Below are 21636 nucleotides of genomic sequence, written 5' to 3'. Positions count from 1 at the left end.
GGCACCACAGAGCCCAGGAGGGAGGGAAGCGGCACCACAGAGCCCAGGAGGGAGGGAAGCGGCACCACAGAGCCCAGGAGGGAGGGAAGCGGCACCACAGAGCCCAGGAGGGAGGGAAGCGGCACCACAGAGCCCAGGAGGGAGGGAAGCGGCACCACAGAGCCCAGGAGGGAGGGAAGCGGCACCACAGAGCCCAGGAGGGAGGGAAGCGGCACCACAGAGCCCAGGAGGGAGGGAAGCGGCACCACAGAGCCCAGGAGGGAGGGAAGCGGCACCACAGAGCCCAGGAGGGAGGGAAGCGGCACCACAGAGCCCAGGAGGGAGGGAAGCGGCACTACAGAGCCCAGGAGGGAGGGAAGCGGCACTACAGAGCCCAGGAGGGAGGGAAGCGGCACTACAGAGCCCAGGAGGGAGGGACGGCAGCACTACAGAGCCCAGGAGGGAGGGACGGCAGCACTACAGAGCCCAGGAGGGAGGGACGGCAGCACTACAGAGCCCAGGAGGGAGGGACGGCAGCACTACAGAGCCCAGGAGGGAGGGACGGCAGCACTACAGAGCCCAGGAGGGAGGGACGGCAGCACTACAGAGCCCAGGAGGGAGGGACGGCAGCACTACAGAGCCCAGGAGGGAGGGACGGCAGCACTACAGAGCCCAGGAGGGAGGGACGGCAGCACTACAGAGCCCAGGAGGGAGGGACGGCAGCACTACAGAGCCCAGGAGGGAGGGACGGCAGCACTACAGAGCCCAGGAGGGAGGGACGGCAGCACTACAGAGCCCAGGAGGGAGGGACGGCAGCACTACAGAGCCCAGGAGGGAGGGACGGCAGCACTACAGAGCCCTGGAGGGAGGGACGGCAGCACTACAGAGCCCAGGAGGGAGGGACGGCAGCACTACAGAGCCCAGGAGGGAGGGACGGCAGCACTACAGAGCCCAGGAGGGAGGGACGGCAGCACTACAGAGCCCAGGAGGGAGGGAAGCGGCACCACAGAGCCCAGGAGGGAGGGAAGCGGCACAACAGAGCCCAGGAGGGAGGGAAGCGGCACAACAGAGCCCAGGAGGGAGGGAAGCGGCACTACAGAGCCCAGGAGGGAGGGAAGCGGCACTACAGAGCCCAGGAGGGAGGGAAGCGGCACCACAGAGCCCAGGAGGGAGGGAAGCGGCACCACAGAGCCCAGGAGGGAGGGAAGCGGCACCACAGAGCCCAGCGGCACTACAGAGCCCAGGAGGGACAGCGGGGGCACAGAGAGGATACAGCAGGGGATCTGCCTTCATATGTGGCTATGACTATGCGAGTTATGATTGTGGAGGTGGTGATACATAAGTGTATACACGTACGGAGAGTGCGAGCCAACTACAGTCACATGCACTCCTCTCTCTGTCCTCACACTGCTGTGCTCTTGGCTTTGCAGTAGGCCTCTCGGTGCACGCTGGAGCACTGTGCATTGAGTGTCATCACGTTTCAATCATTACATGCCGGTAATCCAGACTACGTACGCCGAAGTCTTAATTCTTTCCATAAAAATCTGATTACCGAAACTGAGGAGCCTGGAGAGAGCCAAACCTAATTAACCCTTTCTTCCTGCAATCCGCTAAACTGGGCAAAATATCCACCAAAATGAAACATTGTAACCAGGAAATGTATCTATAGCAAACTATTGGAAAAAATGTTTTCCAACGCTTTGCTTTATTAATCAGATTTATCCAAAAACTTGGACTGTAGGGATCCCCTGACGGGCCTTGTCCTGGCGCTGGTCCGATTAACCATCTTCTGTACTGCGCCCGTGGCTTTTGGGTCTGAAGAGCATCGCAGGAGCTATAACCAGTCATGGAACCTGATCCCCACATTAATGCCCCTTCAGTGCTCAGGAATGGGTTAAGCTCTTACTCTTTAACCCTTGCATTGGGCAGGTGACCACCCCGTGCGGGCACCACTGGCACCGGACAGTAATTTCCAGCTCCGCGGCTGCCCTCTTCACTACGGGTACGTGAGGGGTTAACACGAAAAGCCAATTACACGAGCACAGTCGGTTGTGAAAACCAAATTAATTTATTAGCCGTTTCAATGTTCCAGTGGACAGGAACAATTTTTTATTTTTATTTTTTTGAGTTTTTAACATATTCATCTGTTCCCTGTCTGCCCTTTTGGCTCATCAATAAATTTAGGGAACCGATATCCTGGTGTAACCCCGATGTGCTGTGGGGGTGGCGGGAAGGGCGGTGCTCCCCACCCTGTAAATATCACGTGGCTCATAGAACGGAGCAGGACACCGCGCAGCATCATTGCACGGTCTATCTAGTCTTCTCTTGTGCCTCGCAGCACATCTCCACTGTTCTCTGTTATCAGTCATTTAGGATGGAGGTGCCGACAGACACCAGAATGTAGAGATGCAAAAACTGCCGCGGCATCCAAGAGGTTTTGTAGTAGAATAAATGGTGGTGGTGGTGGGGGGGGGGGGCCCTGGCCACGAATTGTGGTAATCACAGCAAGTCTTAACGGGAACGTGCCAGCAGGTGTGACCATACAGACTGCAGCCAGGGTTACATATTGTCCCTGGAGAGATGTGTAATCATTGCTTTGTGTGTGTTGTTAGTAGCAGCAGGACTGTGATGTCTGGATTGATATTCCAGGATTGTAGCTTCTCCACATGCACTGGGGGTGTCCTCACACTGCTCTGTTCTTTGTTCTCTGTACTGACCAGCTCCCCAGCCCCTGCTCTAAGTGGATGATGTTGTATCCAACTAGAAATCAAATACAACAAATACCGGTAGTAGATTGAAAAGGGAAAGAAATTTGATGCAAATGACACAGCAGTGTGAGGACCGACCTCCATTGCACAAGGAGAAGCTACAATTATGGAATGTAACAGTATTACAGTCCTGCTGTACAAACACTATACACATCTCTCCAGGGACAATACATTACACTGGCTGCAGAGAGCACAGAGCACAGCAGTGTGAGGTCTGATTACACATCTCTCCAGGGACAATACATAACACTGGCTGCAGAGAGCACAGAGCACAGCAGTGTAAGGTCTGATTACACATCTCTCCAGGGACAGTACATAACACTGGCTGCAGAGAGCACAGAGCACAGCAGTGTGAGGTCTGATTACACATCTCTCCAGGGACAATACATAACACTGGCTGCAGAGAGCACAGCAGTGTGAGGGATGATTACACATCTCTCCAGGGACAATACATAACACTGGCTGCAGAGAGCACAGAGCACAGCAGTGTGAGGTCTGATTACACATCTCTCCAGGGACAATACATAACATTGGCTGCAGAGAGCACAGCAGTGTGAGGGATGATTACACATCTCTCCAGGGACAATACATAACACTGGCTGCAGAGAGCACATAGCACAGCAGTGTGAGGTGTGATTACACATCTCTCCAGGGACAATACATAACACTGGCTGCAGAGAGCACAGAGCACAGCAGTGTGAGGTCTGATTACACATCTCTCCAGGGACAGTACATAACACTGGCTGCAGAGAGCACAGAGCACAGCAGTGTGAGGTCTGATTACACATCTCTCCAGGGACAGTACATAACACTGGCTGCAGAGAGCACAGAGCACAGCAGTGTGAGGTCTGATTACACATCTCTCCAGGGACAGTACATAACACTGGCTGCAGAGAGCACAGCAGTGTGAGGTCTGATTACACATCTCTCCAGGGACAGTACATAACACTGGCTGCAGGGAGCACAGAGCACAGCAGTGTGAGGTCTGATTACACATCTCTCCAGGGACAGTACATAACACTGGCTGCAAGGAAGCACAGAGCACAGCAGTGTGAGGTCTGATTACATATATCTCCAGGGACAGTACATAACACTGGCTGCAGGGAGCACAGAGCACAGCAGTGTGAGGTCTGATTACACATCTCTCCGGGGACAATACCTAACACTGGCTGCAGAGAGCACAGAGCACAGCAGTGTGAGGTCTGATTACACATCTCTCCAGGGACAGTACATAACACTGGCTGCAGAGAGCACAGCAGTGTGAGGTCTGATTACACATCTCTCCAGGGACAATACATAACACTGGCTGCAGGGAGCACAGAGCACAGCAGTGTGAGGTCTGATTACACATCTCTCCAGGGACAGTACATAACACTGGCTGCAGAGAGCAAAGAGCACAGCAGTGTGAGGTCTGATTACACATCTCTCCAGGGACAGTACATAACACTGGCTGCAGAGAGCACAGAGCACAGCAGTGTGAGGTCTGATTACACATCTCTCCAGGGACAGTACATAACACTGGCTGCAGAGAGCACAGAGCACAGCAGTGTGAGGTCTGATTACACATCTCTCCAGGGACAGTACATAACACTGGCTGCAGAGAGCACAGAGCACAGCAGTGTGAGGAAACACTCCGAGCATACCCAACACTGGCTGCAGTCTGTAGGGTCACAATTATGGCGTAGTGACCTTTTTTGAGCCGCCACATGACCTTACCTTGCCATCTTCTGTGTATACATTCTCGTTGTAGCCCTTCACTATGGTGCGGTCGATGAAGAGGCTTCTCATCACCACGATCACCTTCAACACTTTCCCCAGGGTCACCTGCACAGAGAAGAAGGGGTTAATAATGTTATTGTTCCAGGGCTTTCTTATAGACTTTATTTCCCAAGATCTTTGCTTGCTGTCAGTGAACGGGAATGTTACATTTGTTTCTTAAAGAAAATTCCCATTTTCTTTGGTCTCTAGGATTCCCCATTACTCCCACCTCTGGGACCCCCTATGACCCCGAGTCAGCCTCGTAGCCCTGGATTCTCAGGATTGTGGCGGTCCAAGACCCTGCAAAGCATCAAATAATAAAACATCCAAGCAAAACTGGTCCAAAGCTTCTCAGAGCTGAGGATTTGTTACTATTACCTGTAATAATACGTAGTATCAAAAGAGGACAGAAGAAAGAGGTGAGCCGCTTCCATGATTAGAGGATTGTCTAGGACCGGATACAACTATAACAAACCCTCTGCTGTGAGAAGGGTCAGGTTTTCAGGGTCCTTATTGCTCATATTCACTGACAGCAAACAGAAATGGTTAAAAAGAACCCCCCAACTTATTCTGAATACACACTCTTTTGCAGGCGCATTCAAACAGCACACAGCTCCGCAGCCCTGAGAGTTTGTTACAATGTGTCAGCGCAGGAGCTCCATATACATCTATTTTTCCTTCCTTTCTTTCTTGGAGTCGTGTATTGCAGGGGACAAACAAGTTGATCCATCTGGCAGATGAATGAGCGGGTGAAGTGTGGCGGCGTGGCAGACATTACCATGGCACCCGGGTCCACGGGACTGGCACGGAGATAAAACGCTTTTTCATCACAGAAGACTGCTGGAGCGAGCCGGCTGGCACGCCAACATGTTTCTTCCACTTGTGCTGCCGCCTGCCCAAGTGGACTGTGTAGCTGTGCCAGTGCAGACGGGCAAGGTCCTCCTCGGGTCACTCGCTGTATGAGCTGGCACCGAGCGTGCCCAGATGGCAGACACGGGAAGGCTCGCTGCGTGCCGCTAAACTGGGAGAGAAAACTAGCAAGGATTCATTTAGGAAACCCGCGGCGTCAGGAGAAAGGATGACGGGCACAAGTGCCCACCACACGACCCACACTTAGTACAGAATCTACCTGTGAGGTAGGTGGCAACACGACATCACAACTGAAAGCACTAAATAATAAGAGAGCTTAGAGGGGATGAACAGGATAAGAAAACAAACAGCGCCACCACCCTCCACAGGCAGTGTCTGGTATTACAGCCATGTGCCCTTCATTTCGATATAGCTGAGCTGCAGTACCAGAAGCCGCCCAAGGACAGGAGTGGCGCCATTTCCGGAAGGAGGCGGCCATGGTTTTCACATGCTCTAGAAATTGCTTCCTTACTAATCAGCAATACTGAGGATACTCCGCCCTCCAGCAATGGAGAATCCACATACACCCCATCACTGGATTATAGACACTGGCTACAGGTAAGGAGGGTCCCCATCGTGCCAGGGACTATTGGTCACACCTGAGGACAGAGCGGCTCTGAGCATAGTATAAGGTGTTACAGCTGATTGGTGGGTAATGACATTACTGCCCCCCCCCCCAGTCCCTTGCAGGGAGGGTACAGCAGGTGGCACCGGGACTTTGCCCGTCTCCCCATCAGGACATGTAATGAGGTGTGACACCTCCTTGGTAGCGGAGAGGAAGAAGTGACAGATCAACATCTTTGGAAAGCCCCAGACAGAAGATATGCGAGAGAAGAAAAAAACTTTCCCAACCTCTCACAAGAGGGAACATGAAATATAGATGCGCCCAAACCTTTCCTCCGCCCTCAGCTTATACATCCAAATCCCCAAACAATCTCCTGGCCGCTACCCCGGACAAGCTGCCGGTCACCAAACAATTATCTCTGTAGGTCAAGGATCCTCCGAAGACTTCATGCCCGCTGCGATGCCACGCACCTTGGACCTCCTGCCCCCCTCCAATCAGCACTTGGCGCATTCCCCAGCTATTAGCTTGTACTACAAGGGTCAAACCACCAACTAAAGGTGGGGGCAGTCACCCTAGATTGTAGCACAGGGGGCGCACTCTATAGTAATACCCCCTCGGCACCCGCTGACACTTTCTTGGGCTTTAACTGTATTAGGAAGATTAAAATAAAAAAAAAATAATAAATAAGGAAATAAACTGCAGCAAAATCTGCTTTATCCGACGTTCAATGCGGGGAATTAGGAGGGAGAACGCGGCGATTCTTCCAAGGATTTGGCTGATTCTGCAGGTTTAAGGTGATTTATAAGATTCATGCAAATGATGAGACTTCACAGAGTCTCCAGAAAGCAAAAACTTCATTAGTGTTGTCTTCGGGGTCCCTGTCACCCGGTGGGGGTTTAGGAGTCTCTCGTCCAGTGAGACCCCCATCCTCCGTACTTATAGGGCCAGGAGTCGCACCAGATTTTGGAGCACAGTTCCTTCTTATTTAAGGATCAGGTGGATCAGGATGAACAGGTGCCATTTCTCCGTGTAGCGCGGGTAGACGTTGCACCGGATCCGTTGGCGCCTCCTTCCATCTCGGCTGCCGCGGTGTGCAATGGGTTAAACAATTGGGGAAGTGCAGATAAGCTCAGACAATACCGGAGGGATCGCCCGCGTAGGGCCGCACTGTACTCATTATATTGTTTTACTACAAAGCTATGAATTTCAAGCGCTGGGGATCCTTGGGGGGAAGCTCTAAATCCCTATTAATAAGGAAACAATGCCCCCCCCCTTCCCCCCGCCCGGATCTCACCTGCCGCCACCAGCGCCCCCCGGCTCACACATCACCAATGCAATTAGGAAATATCCAGGAAATAACATTCATCAAGTCCTTGGATCGTCCTCGTCTTCCCCGGATCCTCCATGCTGAGGGATGGGACAGGTGGCGCTGCACAGGTCACAGGGGTCTCACCCCTTATTCCGGGACACAGGGAAACCATTGCCCACCGGGGGCCAAGTATTCCGTAATCTTTCTGTACAGCTCTAATAGTGGGTGCTCTCTCCTGCCCCATCTGTTGTGGACGGGGCCGACTCTCAGGGTGACAAAAGAGGGAGGATTGCAGAGGGCACCCTGTGCAGGGAGTAACCTCCGCGCTGGGGGGCACCCTGTGCAGGGGATAACCTCCCCGCTGGGGGGCACCCTGTGCAGGGGATAACCTCCCCGCTGGGGGGCACCCTGTGCAGGGGATAACCTCCCCGCTGGGGGGCACCCTGTGCAGGGGATAACCTCCCCGCTGGGGGGCACCCTGTGCAGGGGATAACCTCCCCGCTGGGGGGCACCCTGTGCAGGGGATAACCTCCCCGCTGGGGGGCACCCTGTGCAGGGGATAACCTCCCCGCTGGGGGGCACCCTGTGCAGGGGATAACCTCCCCGCTGGGGGGCACCCTGTGCAGGGGATAACCTCCCCGCTGGGGGGCACCCTGTGCAGGGGATAACCTCCCCGCTGGGGGGCACCCTGTGCAGGGGATAGCCTCCCCGCTGGGGGGCACCCTGTGCAGGGGATAACCTCCCCGCTGGGGGGCACCCTGTGCAGGGGATAACCTCCCCGCTGGGGGGCACCCTGTGCAGGGGATAACCTCCCCGCTGGGGGGCACCCTGTGCAGGGGATAACCGCCACGCTGGGGGACACCCTGTGCAGGGGATAACCGCCCCGCTGGGGGGCACCCTGTGCAGGGGATAACCGCCCCGCTGGGGGGCACCCTGTGCAGGGGATAACCTCCCCGCTGGGGGGCACCCTGTGCAGGGGATAACCTCCCCGCTGGGGGGCACCCTGTGCAGGGGATAACCTCCCCGCTGGGGGGCACCCTGTGCAGGGGATAACCGCCCCGCTGGGGGGCACCCTGTGCAGGGGATAACCGCCCCGCTGGGGGGCACCCTGTGCAGGGGATAACCTCCCCGCTGGGGGGCACCCTGTGCAGGGGATAACCTCCCCGCTGGGGGGCACCCTGTGCAGGGGATAACCTTTATGCTGGGATAACACTAAAGTATGGGTGCTCCAGTGTTGGGTGCTCCATCCTGTGGGGGCAGTAGGTGGAGGGATGTATGGGGGCGCTCGCTGAGTATGACCCCGCCAGCCTGGGGTGTGTGATTACTGCCATCCCCTCAATGTCAGACAAGGACGATCAGCACTTTTGTCAGATGAGACAGAACAAGGGGAACGCGCGGCACAAGCTGCAGCGGGATGGAAGGAGCGTTCGCAGCCCTAGGAGGGACTTTGAAGTGGAGAAAATGTGAGGTGCTGAAATATTAATTAAGCGCACATTACAATACACGGAGAGCGCCACAAGTGCGGAGACGCTCGATATTCCTCCCGGTCGCTAAACGGCCTCATTATTTCCCAAACACTTTGCGCCTGACAAGGAATTATCCGAGAGAAAAGTTTCCTGCCGGGCGGAGGGGCTCCGTGCACTTGGTGACATTGGCGCTCCCCGGGGACAGGCGCTTCCATCAGTCTCCGAGCCGACACTTCTTATTCACACTGATCACCGCTGCGATGCCAGGGACCGGTGCCCGCTGCTCCCCCGCACCCAACAAATCAATGGCACCTAAATATCACAGACTCATAGTCAGTGCACATCGGACATGGAGGTCCAAGAGCCAAGACCACCATCAATCCAGAGATCAACAGGTTCCAAGCAACAGACAAAACCTCCAACACAGAAGCTCTAATATCACTTCCACCTTGTGTGACCATACAGCCAGAATCATGCCTCACACTGCTGTGCTCTCTGCAGCCAGTGTTATGTACTGTCCCTAGAGAGATGTGTAAACAGACCTCACACACTGCTGTGCTCTGTGCTCTCTGCAGCCAGTGTTATGTATTGTCCCTGGAGAGATGTGTAATCAGACCTCACACTGCTGTGCTCTGTGCTCTCTGCAGCCAGTGTTATGTACTGTCCCTGGAGATATGTGTGATCAGACCTCACACTGCTGTGCTCTGTGCTCTCTGCAGCCAGTGTTATGTATTGTCCCTGGTGAGGTGTGTAATCAGACCGCACACTGCTGTGCTCTGTGCTCTCTGCAGCCAATGATCAGTATTGTCCCAGGAGAAAGGTGTAATCAGACCTCACACTGCTGTGCTCTGTGCAGCCAGTGTTATGTATTGTCCCTGGAGAGATGTGTAATCATACCTCACACTGCTGTGCTCTGTGCTCTCTGCAGCCAGTGTTATGTATTGTCCCTGGAGAGATGTGTAATCATACCTCACACTGCTGTGCTCTGTGCTCTCTGCAGCCAGTGTAATGTACTGTCCCTGGAGAGATGTATAATCGTACCTCACACTGCTGTGCTCTGTGCTCTCTGCAGCCAGTGTTATGTATTGTCCCTGGAGAGATGTGTAATCCTACCTCACACTGCTGTGCTCTGTGCTCTCTGCAGCCAGTGTTATGTATTGTCCCTGGAGAGGTGTGTAATCATACCTCACACTGCTGTGCGCTGTGCTCTCTGCAGCCAGTGTTATGTACTGTCCCTGGAGATATGTGTGATCAGACCTCACACTGCTGTGCTCTGTGCTCTCTGCAGCCAGTGTTATGTATTGTCCCTGGTGAGGTGTGTAATCAGACCGCACACTGCTGTGCTCTGTGCTCTCTGCAGCCAATGATCAGTATTGTCCCAGGAGAAAGGTGTAATCAGACCTCACACTGCTGTGCTCTGTGCAGCCAGTGTTATGTATTGTCCCTGGAGAGATGTGTAATCATACCTCACACTGCTGTGCTCTGTGCTCTCTGCAGCCAGTGTTATGTATTGTCCCTGGAGAGATGTGTAATCATACCTCACACTGCTGTGCTCTGTGCTCTCTGCAGCCAGTGTTATGTATTGTCCCTGGAGAGATGTGTAATCAGACCTCACACTGCTGTGCTCTGTGCTCTCTGCAGCCAGTGTAATGTACTGTCCCTGGAGAGATGTATAATCGTACCTCACACTGCTGTGCTCTCTGCAGCCAGTGTTATGTATTGTCCCTGGAGAGATGTGTAATCAGACCTCACACTGCTGTGCTCTGAGCTCTCTGCAGCCAGTGATCGGAATTGTCCCTGGAGAAAGGTGTAATCAGAACTCACACTGCTGTGCTCTGTGCATCCAGCATTAGTTATTGTCCTAAGACTGCATCTTGGAGTAAATTGGGTCAGTCTCTGCTCTTAGCACTTTGCATTGAAGTTTTCCACTTCCCCTCCACTCAGTTTTAAGTGCAGTGCCTGCTGTAGTATTCATTCAATGCACAGAGCACAGCAGTGCAAGGACAAACCCCAGCGCACTTGAATAAGCTCCTATCCTTACATCACAGTCCTGCTGCTACTAACTACATACACAAAGGTCTGATTACACATCTCTCAAGGGACCATACATAACACTGGCTGCAGAGAGAACAGAGCACAGCAGTGTGAGGTCTGATTACACATCTCTCCAGGGACAGTACATAACACTGGCTGCAGTGAGCACAGAGCACAGCAGTGTGAGGTCTGATTACACATCTCTCCAGGGATAATACGTAGCACTGGCTGCAGAGAGCACAGAGCACAGCAGTGTGAGGTCTGATTACACATCTCTCCAGGGACACTACATAACACTGGCTGCAGAGAGCACAGAGCACAGCAGTGTGAGGTCTGATTACACATCTCTCCAGGGACAGTACAAAACACTGGCTGCACAGAGCACAGCAGTGTGAGGTATGATTACACCTCTCCAGGGACACTACATTACACTGGCTGCAGAGAGCACAGAGCACAGCAGTGTGAGGTCTGATTACACATCTCTCCAGGGACAATACATAACACTGGCTGCAGAGAGCACAGAGCACAGCAGTGTGAGGTGTGATTACACATCTCTCAAGGGACAATACATAACACTGGCTGCAGAGAGCACAGAGCACAGCAGTGTGAGGTCTGATTACACATCTCTCCAGGGACAGTACATAACACAGGCTGCAGAGAGCACAGAGCACAGCAGTGTGAGGTCTGATTACACATCTCTCCAGGGACAATACAAAACACTGGCTGCACAGAGCACAGAGCACAGCAGTGTGAGGTATGATTACACATCTCTCCAGGGACACTACATAACACTGGCTGCAGAGAGCACAGAGCACAGCAGTGTGAGGTCTGATTACACATCTCTCCAGGGACAATACATAACACTGGCTGCAGAGAGCACAGAGCACAGCAGTGTGAGGTCTGATTACACATCTCTCAAAGGGCAATACATAGCACTGGCTACAGAGAGCACAGCAGTGTGAGGGCTGATTACACATCTCTCCAGGGATAATACATAACACTGGCTGCAGAGAGCACAGAGCACAGCAGTGTGAGGTCTGATTACACATCTCTCCAGGGACAATACATAACACTGGCTGCAGAGAGCACAGAACACAGCAGTGTGAGGTATGATTACACATCTCTCCAGGAATAATACATAACACTGGCTGCAGAGAGCACAGAACACAGCAGTGTGAGGTATGATTACACATCTCTCCAGGAATAATACATAACACTAGCTGCAGAGAGCACAGAGCACAGCAGTGTGAGGTCTGATTACACATCTCTCCAGGGACAATACATAACACTGGCTGCAGAGAGCACAGAGCACAGCAGTGTGAGGTCTGATTACACATCTCTCCAGAGACAATACATAGCACTGGCTGCAGAGAGCACAGAGCACAGCAGTGTGAGGTCTGATTACACATCTCTCCAGGGACAATACATAACACTGGCTGCAGAGAGCACAGAGCACAGCAGTGTGAGGTATGATTACACATCTCTCCAGGGACACTACATAACACTGGCTGCAGAGAGCACAGAGCACAGCAGTGTGAGGTATGATTACACATCTCTCCAGGGACAATACATAACACTGGCTGCAGAGAGCAGAGAGCACAGCAGTGTGAGGTCTGATTACACATCTCTCCAGGGACAATACATAACACTGGCTGCAGAGAGCACAGAGCACAGCAGTGTGAGGTCTGATTACACATCTCTCAAGGGGCAATACATAGCACTGGCTACAGAGAGCACAGCAGTGTGAGGGCTGATTACACATCTCTCCAGGGATAATACATAACACTGGCTGCAGAGAGCACAGAGCACAGCAGTGTGAGGTCTGATTACACATCTCTCCAGGGACAATACATAACACTGGCTGCAGAGAGCACAGAACACAGCAGTGTGAGGTATGATTACACATCTCTCCAGGAATAATACATAACACTGGCTGCAGAGAGCACAGAACACAGCAGTGTGAGGTATGATTACACATCTCTCCAGGAATAATACATAACACTAGCTGCAGAGAGCACAGAGCACAGCAGTGTGAGGTCTGATTACACATCTCTCCAGGGACAATACATAACACTGGCTGCAGAGAGCACAGAGCACAGCAGTGTGAGGTCTGATTACACATCTCTCCAGAGACAATACATAGCACTGGCTGCAGAGAGCACAGAGCACAGCAGTGTGAGGTCTGATTACACATCTCTCCAGGGACAATACATAACACTGGCTGCAGAGAGCACAGAGCACAGCAGTGTGAGGTCTGATTACACATCTCTCCAGGGACAATACATAACACTGGCTGCAGAGAGCACAGAACACAGCAGTGTGATGTATGATTACACATCTCTCCAGGAATAATACATAACACTAGCTGCAGAGAGCACAGAGCACAGCAGTGTGAGGTATGATTACACATCTCTCCAGGGACAATACATAACACTGGCTGCAGAGAGTACAGAACACAGCAGTGTGATGTATGATTACACATCTCTCCAGGAATAATACATAACACTAGCTGCAGAGAGCACAGAGCACAGCAGTGTGAGGTATGATTACACATCTCTCCAGGGACAATACATAACACTGGCTGCAGAGAGTACAGAACACAGCAGTGTGATGTATGATTACACATCTCTCCAGGAATAATACATAACACTAGCTGCAGAGAGCACAGAGCACAGCAGTGTGAGGACATAAAACAGAGCACTTGAAGAAGCCAAAATAATAGACAGATTCCCTTGGAGCAAATCCATTATTAATAAATAACCCCCAAACCCTCCTATTATCTCCCCCTTCATAAAACTAAATTCTTCATCTGAAATTAAATCCGTAGCCTAATAATAAATGTGAAACTACAACCTCCATCATTCATGAGTTGTAGTATTTCAGAATCAAGTGTCTAATAAACACTGGATTCTTCCTGAGCCGCACTAAGGGTGAAGCCCCCGCTCAGAGGAGAAACTTTCACTGCCACGTCTTCCACGTGTTCTGTCGATAGCCGGTCAGGAGGCCGAGGCTTTTTAATATTTCGCCTGTAGGACGTGAGCCAGCGCGACCTTGATGTGGAAAATTTTGATTCAAATCAATACGTGAGCAAGGTTACTTTAAAATTCAATTAATATGAATGAAAATGTATGCCGCGCCATTCCTGCAGGGGAGGTTATCCCCTGCACAGGGTGCCCCCCAGCGGGGAGGTTATCCCCTGCACAGGGTGCCCCCCAGCGGGGAGGTTATCCCCTGCACAGGGTGCCCCCCAGCGGGGAGGTTATCCCCTGCACAGGGTGCCCCCCAGCGGGGAGGTTATCCCCTGCACAGGGTGCCCCCCAGCGTGGAGGTTATCCCCTGCACAGGGTGCCCCCCAGCGGGGAGGTTACTCCCTGCACAGGGTGCCCTCCAGCGGGGAGGTTACTCCCTGCACAGGGTGCCCTCCAGCGGGGAGGTTACTCCCTGCACAGGGTGCCCCCCAGCGTGGAGGTTACTCCCTGCACAGGGTGCCCTCCAGCGGGGAGGTTACTCCCTGCACAGGGTGCCCTCCAGCGGGGAGGTTACTCCCTGCACAGGGTGCCCCCCAGCGCGGAGGTTACTCCCTGCACAGGGTGCCCTCTGCAATCCTCCCTCTTTTGTCACCCTGAGAGTCGGCCCCGTCCACAACAGATGGGGCAGGAGAGAGCACCCACTATTAGAGCTGTACAGAAAGATTACGGAATACTTGGCCCCCGGTGGGCAATGGTTTCCCTGTGTCCCGGAATAAGGGGTGAGACCCCTGTGACCTGTGCAGCGCCACCTGTCCCATCCCTACTATAATACCGCCCCCTATGTACAGGAATATAACTACTATAATACTGCCCCCTATGTACAGGAATATAACTACTATAATACCGCCCCCTATGTACAGGAATATAACTACTATAATACTGCCCCCTATGTACAAGAATATAACTACTATAATACTGCCCCCTATGTACAAGAATATAACTACTATAATACTGCCCCCTATGTACAAGAATATAACTACTATAATACCGCCCCCTATGTACAGGGATATAACTACTATAATACTGCCCCCTATGTACAAGAATATAACTACTATAATACTGCCCCCTATGTACAGGGATATAACTACTATAATACTGCCCCTATGTACAAGAATATAACTACTATAATACTGCCCCCTATGTACAAGAATATAACTACTATAATACTGCCCCCTATGTACAGGAATATAACTACTATAATACTGCCCCCTATGTACAGGGATATAACTACTATAATACTGCCCCCTATGTACAGGAATATAACTACTATAATACTGCCCCCTATGTACAGGAATATAACTACTATAATACCGCCCCCTATGTACAGGAATATAACTACTATAATACTGCCCCCTATGTACAGGAATATAACTACTATAATACCGCCCCCTATGTACAGGAATATAACTACTATAATACTGCCCCCTATGTACAAGAATATAACTACTATAATACTGCCCCCTATGTACAGGAATATAACTACTATAATACTGCCCCCTATGTACAGGAATATAACTACTATAATACTGGCCCCTATGTACAAGAATATAACTACTATAATACTGCCCCCTATGTACAAGAATATAACTACTATAATACTGCCCCCTGTAGAGATGAATAAGAACCTGCAGCGCACAGGATTGGTGGATCAGAGGTTTGGGCTGCGCTCCATGCACAGCAGAGCCGGCATGGATGCCCTCGTGTTGGGTACGCAGCTCTCCTGCAGGCATGTGTGACGAGGCTTGTTTGTAAATAGCAGGATAGGTTACAATTAAGCCATTAGCCACTAAAGTAAACAGGGCCTGTAATGAGTTTGGGTGTCGGGATGGGTTCGGGGGGGGCCTGGCATTTACCTTTCATTAATCTTACTTAATTGCAAGAGTGCATGTTTTGAGAGCAAAGTCAACACGGGCAGCGGGCTCGGGGCACAGGCTGGCGAGGGCGATTCTGCTGGGTAAACATCACTGACAGCAATTATCCCTTCACTCTTCCATAAGGTTACCTAAAGGTTACAACATAGCGGCGCTCTCACCTAATGAGCCGCGATACGGCCGTGTGCACCGCGCAGATGGCCGAGCGGCTGCCCCAGCACAACACAGACAAGGTTACAAGCTGCGCCTCCTGTACAGAGGATCAAAATCTGACGCATGTCTAACTGCATGAAGATGGGAAGTGCAAAACTGCTGACTGCAGCCAGTGCTACGTATTATCCCTGGAGAGATGTGTAATCTGACCTCACACTGCTGTGCTCTGTGCATACTTCAGCCAGTGTTATGTATTGTCCCTGGAGAGATGTGTAATCTGACCTCACACTGCTGTGCTCTGTGCTCTCTGCAGCCAGTGTTATGTATTGTCCCTGGAGAGATGTGTAATCGGACATCACACTGCTGTGCTCTGTGCTCTCTGCAGCCAGTGTTATATATTGTCCCTGGAGAGATGTGTAATCTGACCTCACACTGCTGTGCTCTGTGCTCTCTGCAGCCAGTGTTATATATTGTCCCTGGGGAGATGTGTAATCAGACCTCACACTGCTGTGCTCTGTGCTCTCTGCAGCCAGTGTTATGTACCATCCCTGGAGACGTGTCATCAGACCTCACACTGCTGTGCTCTGTGCTCTCTGCAGCCAGTGTTATGTATTGTCCCTGGAGAGATGTGTAATCAGACCTCACACTGCTGTGCTCTGTGCTCTCTGCAGCCAGTGTTATGTACTGTCCCTGGAGAGATGTGTAATCAGACCTCACACTGCTGTGCTCTGTGCTCTCTGCAGCCAGTGTTATGTATTGTCCCTGGAGAGATGTGTAATCAGACCTCACACTGCTGTGCTCTGTGCTCTCTGCAGCCAGTGTCATGTATTATCCCTGGAGAGATGTGTAATCAGACCTCACACTGCTGTGCTCTGTGCTCTCTGCAGCCAGTGTAAAGTATTGTCGCTGGAGAGATGTGTAATCAGACCTCACACTGCTGTGCTCTGTGCTCTCTGCAGCCAGTGTTATGTATGGTCCCTGGAGAGAGGTGTAATCAGACCTCACACTGTTGTGCTCTGTGCTCTCTGCATCCAGTGTTATGTATTGTCCCTGGAGAGAATCAGACCTAACACTGCTTTGTTCTGTGTTCCGTGTGGGACACAAGGGAGAGACTTTGGTGTAGCTTAACGCAGAAGCACAGAGCACAACAGTGTGAGGATCAGACATTAATGTGGATGTCTCTCCATGCTATATCTTCTCTAATATGACAACTGCTTTGAAACCAGAATAAAAAGTGCAGCAAGTTTATAAAAAACTTTGTCACAATTTCAATCTATAATATGTTTAAGATCTCTGCTTACTGTCAGTGACCCCATTGTACTATCCAACTCCTGCCCTACAGCTGCAGACATGAGACCTCCAAACATCTGTATCCTGCCCTGACACATTGTAGCAAACTTATCCCCAGACAAAGATGGTGTGACCCCGGTGCGATGCAGCCCCCTGCTGCATCCCCACCATCCATAGGGATCTAGACGGACACATTCCACTACAGGATGACATCCATGTGACATTTCCTATGACTCTGGCTGGTGGCGAGCATGTGCGGAGAAGTAACAGGAGCGCGGCGGCTGTGATCTCACACCGAGTGACAGCAGGACCCCCGCAACGTGGACTCCTAATTACATGTGCTACAAGTCACACCTCAGTGTGACGCTCATTAGGAGACATTAGCGGGGTGGCAGCGGGCGAGGGAGGGGGATCACGGCACGAAATGCTTGTACTGTCCCCTTCTATCACCTTTCTATCATAGCCAGCAGTGGTCAGGGGTCAGCATGGGCGCTCTGACCCCTCTGTGACTACACCACCCATACACAGCGAGCTGCCATGTCCTGTGTGTCCTGACACCTTTCTATCATAGCCAGCAGTGGTCAGGGGTCAGTATGGACGCTCTGACCCCTCTGTGACTACACCCCCATACACAGCGAGCTGCCATGTACTGTGTGTCCTGACACCTTTCTATCATAGTCAGCAGTGGTCAGGGGTCAGCATGGGTGCTCTGACCTCTCTGTGACTACACCCCCCATACACAGCGAGCTGCCATGTCCTGTGTGTCCTGACACCTTTCTATCATAGCCAGCAGTGGTCAGGGGTCAGCATGGGTGCTCTGACCTCTCTGTGACTACACCCCCCATACACAGCGAGCTGCCATGTCCTGTGTGTCCTGACACCTTTCTATCATAGCCAGCAGTGGTCAGGGGTCAGCATGGGTGCTCTGACCCCTCTGTGACTACATCCCCCATACACAGCGAGCTGCCATGTCCTGTGTCCTGACACCTTTCTATCATAGCCAGCAGTGGTCAGGGGTCAGCATGGGGGCTCTGACCCCTCTGTGACTACACCCCCCATACACAGCGAGCTGCCATGTCCTGTGTGTCCTGACACCTTTCTATCATAGCCAGCAGTGGTCAGGGGTCAGCATGGGTGCTCTGACCCCTCTGTGACTACACCCCCCATACACAGCAAGCTGCCATGTCCTGTGTGTCCTGACACCTTTCTATCATAGCCAGCAGTGGTCAGGGGTCAGCATGGGCGCTCTGACCCCTGTGTGACTACACCCCCATACACAGCGAGCTGCCATGTCCTGTGTGTCCTGACACCTTTCTATCATAGCCAGCAGTGGTCAGGGGTCAGCATGGGCGCTCTGACCCCTCTGTGACTACACCCCCCATACACAGCGAGCTGCCATCTCCTGTGTGTCCTGACACCTTTCTATCATAGCCAGCAGTGGTCAGGGGTCAGCATGGGCGCTCTGACCCCTCTGTGACTACACCCCCCATACACAGCGAGCTGCCATCTCCTGTGTGTCCTGACACCTTTCTATCATAGCCAGCAGTGGTCAGGGGTCAGCATGGGCGCTCTGACCCCTCTGTGACTACACCCCCCATACACAGCGAGCTGCTATGTCCTGTGTGTCCTGACTACAGTATTGTTAACCCAGTGTTTCTTAATACAGGCGGTCCCCTACTTAAGAACACCCGACTTACAGACGACCCCTAGTTACAAACGGACCTCTGGATGATGGTAATTTACAGTACTTTATCCCTAGGCTTTAGTAAACAGATATAACAGTTATCAGGCGTCTGCAATTAAAGTTTATTATTACTCCTGGTTCTTATAACAACCCTACATTTTTAAAATCCAATTGTCACAGAGACCAAAATAAAAATTGGCTGCGGTTACAATTATAAAGTATACGGCTCCAACTTATATACAAATTCAACTTAAGAACAAACCCACAGACCTCATGTACGTAACCTGGGGATCAGTGTTATATCACATCTGTAACGTATCTATCTATATATAGTATAGTAATATACTCAGGCCGTGTGTGGTGATGTATGACCAGCAGGTGGCACTAGTCCTATGCAGAACTCCATGGGATAGAGCGCAGTACAGCCGGCAGACACTGGTCAGTATCAGGAGGAATCAGATGATAGACGGCTCTACATTCAGAGATCCTGGAGACTCGGACCACCGCCTCCTCCTCGGCGCTCAGGTGGTCTCATCACCGCCCTGTAGGATGATGGACTACTGTGCCCCTCAGAAGCCTAATAAATCGTTCCATGTGTAGAAGTGTCTGTCCTTGGCCTGACATGGGTCCTCATAAGAACTGACAGCTCCAGGATCAATCACAGTCTATGAGCAGGGTATATACCATTGGCCTGTAGTATAAATACCGTTGTCCTGTAGTGTGTATATAACATTGTCCTGTAGTGTGTATATACCATTGGCCAGTAGTGTGTATATACCATTGGCCAGTAGTGTGTATATACCATTGTCCTGTAGTGTGTATATACCATTGTCCTGTAGTGTGTATATACCATTGTCCTGTAGTGTGTATATACCATTGTCCTGTAGTGTGTATATACCATTGTCCTGTAGTGTGTATATACCATTGTCCTGTAGTGTGTATATACCATTGTCCTGTAGTGTGTATATACCATTGTCCTGTAGTGTGTATATACCATTGTCCTGTAGTGTGTATATACCATTGTCCTGTAGTGTATATATACCATTGTCCTGTAGTGTGTATATACCATTGTCCTGTAGTGTGTATATACCATTGGCCTGTAGTGTGTATATACCATTGGCCTGTAGTGTGTATATACCATTGGCCTGTAGTGTGTATATACCATTGGCCTGTAGTGCGTATATACCATTGGCCTGTAGTGTATATACCATTGGCCTGTAGTGTATATACCATTGGGCTGTAGTATATATGCCCGGGCAGAGTATATACCATTGCCCTGTAGTGTATATACCATTGCCCTGTAGTGTATATACCATTGCCCTGTAGTATATATGCCCGGGCAGAGTATATACCATTGCCCTGTAGTATATATGCCCGGGCAGAGTATATACCATTGCCCTGTAGTATATATGCCTGGGCAGCGTATATACCATTGCCCTGTAGTATATATGCCCGGGCAGAGTATATACCATTGTCCTGTAGTATATATGCCCGGGCAGAGTATATACCATTGTCCTGTAGTATATATGCCCGGGCAGAGTATATACCATTGTCCTGTAGTGTATATACCATTGTCCTGTAGTATATATGCCCGGGCAGAGTATATACCATTGTCCTGTAGTGTATATGCCCGGGCAGTGTACATACCTTTGGCCTGTAGTGTATATACCATTGCCCTGTAGTATATATGCCCGGGCAGAGTATATACCATTGCCCTGTAGTATATATGCCCGGGCAGAGTATATACCATTGTCCTGTAGTATATATGCCCGGGCAGAGTATATACCATTGTCCTGTAGTATATATGCCCGGGCAGAGTATATACCATGGTCCTGTAGTGTATATACCTTTGGCCTGTAGTGTATATACCATTGTCCTGTAGTATATATGCCCGGGCAGAGTATATACCATTGCCCTGTAGTATATATGCCCGGGCAGAGTATATACCATTGTCCTGTAGTATATATGCCCGGGCAGAGTATATACCATTGTCCTGTAGTATATATGCCCGGGCAGAGTATATACCATGGTCCTGTAGTGTATATACCTTTGGCCTGTAGTGTATATACCATTGCCCTGTAGTATATATGCCCGGGCACAGTATATACCATTGCCCTGTAGTATATATGCCCGGGCACAGTATATACCATTGCCCTGTAGTATATATGCCCGGGCAGAGTATATACCATTGCCCTGTAGTATATATGCCCGGGCAGAGTATATACCATTGCCCTGTAGTATATATGCCCGGGCAGAGTATATACCATTGTCCTGTAGTGTATATACCTTTGGCCTGTAGTGTATATACCATTGTCCTGTAGTATATATGCCCGGGCAGAGTATATACCATTGGCCTGTAGTGTATATACCATTGCCCTGTAGTATATATGCCAGGGCAGAGTATATACCATTGCCCTGTAGTATATATGCCCGGGCAGAGTATATACCATTGCCCTGTAGTATATATGCCCGGGCAGAGTATATACCATGGTCCTGTAGTGTATATACCATTGCCCTGTAGTATATATGCCAGGGCAGAGTATATACCATTGCCCTGTAGTATATATGCCCGGGCAGAGTATATACCATTGCCCTGTAGTATATATGCCCGGGCAGAGTACATACCATTGTCCTGTAGTGTATATGCCCGGGCAGAGTATATACCATTGCCCTGTAGTATATATGCCCGGGCAGAGTATATACCATTGCCCTGTAGTATATATGCCCGGGCAGAGTACATACCATTGTCCTGTAGTGTACATACCTTTGGCCTGTAGTGTATATACCATTGTCCTGTAGTATATATGCCCGGGCAGAGTAT

At 51.1% G+C, this 21636-nt stretch overlaps 1 protein-coding gene across 1 annotated transcript in view; it reads right to left on the bottom strand.

Annotated features, from left to right (window-relative positions):
* The window catches only part of MED27 (mediator complex subunit 27), a 145226-nt gene that overhangs the window by 16874 nt on the left and 106716 nt on the right, over positions 1 to 21636 (bottom strand). Inside the window, exon 5 of the mRNA XM_072125580.1 lies at positions 4464 to 4571. Coding sequence (XP_071981681.1) covers positions 4464 to 4571 — 108 coding nt within the window. The remainder of the gene's footprint in view (positions 1 to 4463; positions 4572 to 21636) is intronic.

This window comes from Engystomops pustulosus, chromosome 9, assembly GCF_040894005.1.
Source record: "Engystomops pustulosus chromosome 9, aEngPut4.maternal, whole genome shotgun sequence".
In the NCBI taxonomy this organism is placed as follows: Eukaryota; Metazoa; Chordata; class Amphibia; order Anura; family Leptodactylidae; genus Engystomops; species Engystomops pustulosus.
This window is presented reverse-complemented; position numbering and strand designations above follow the sequence as displayed.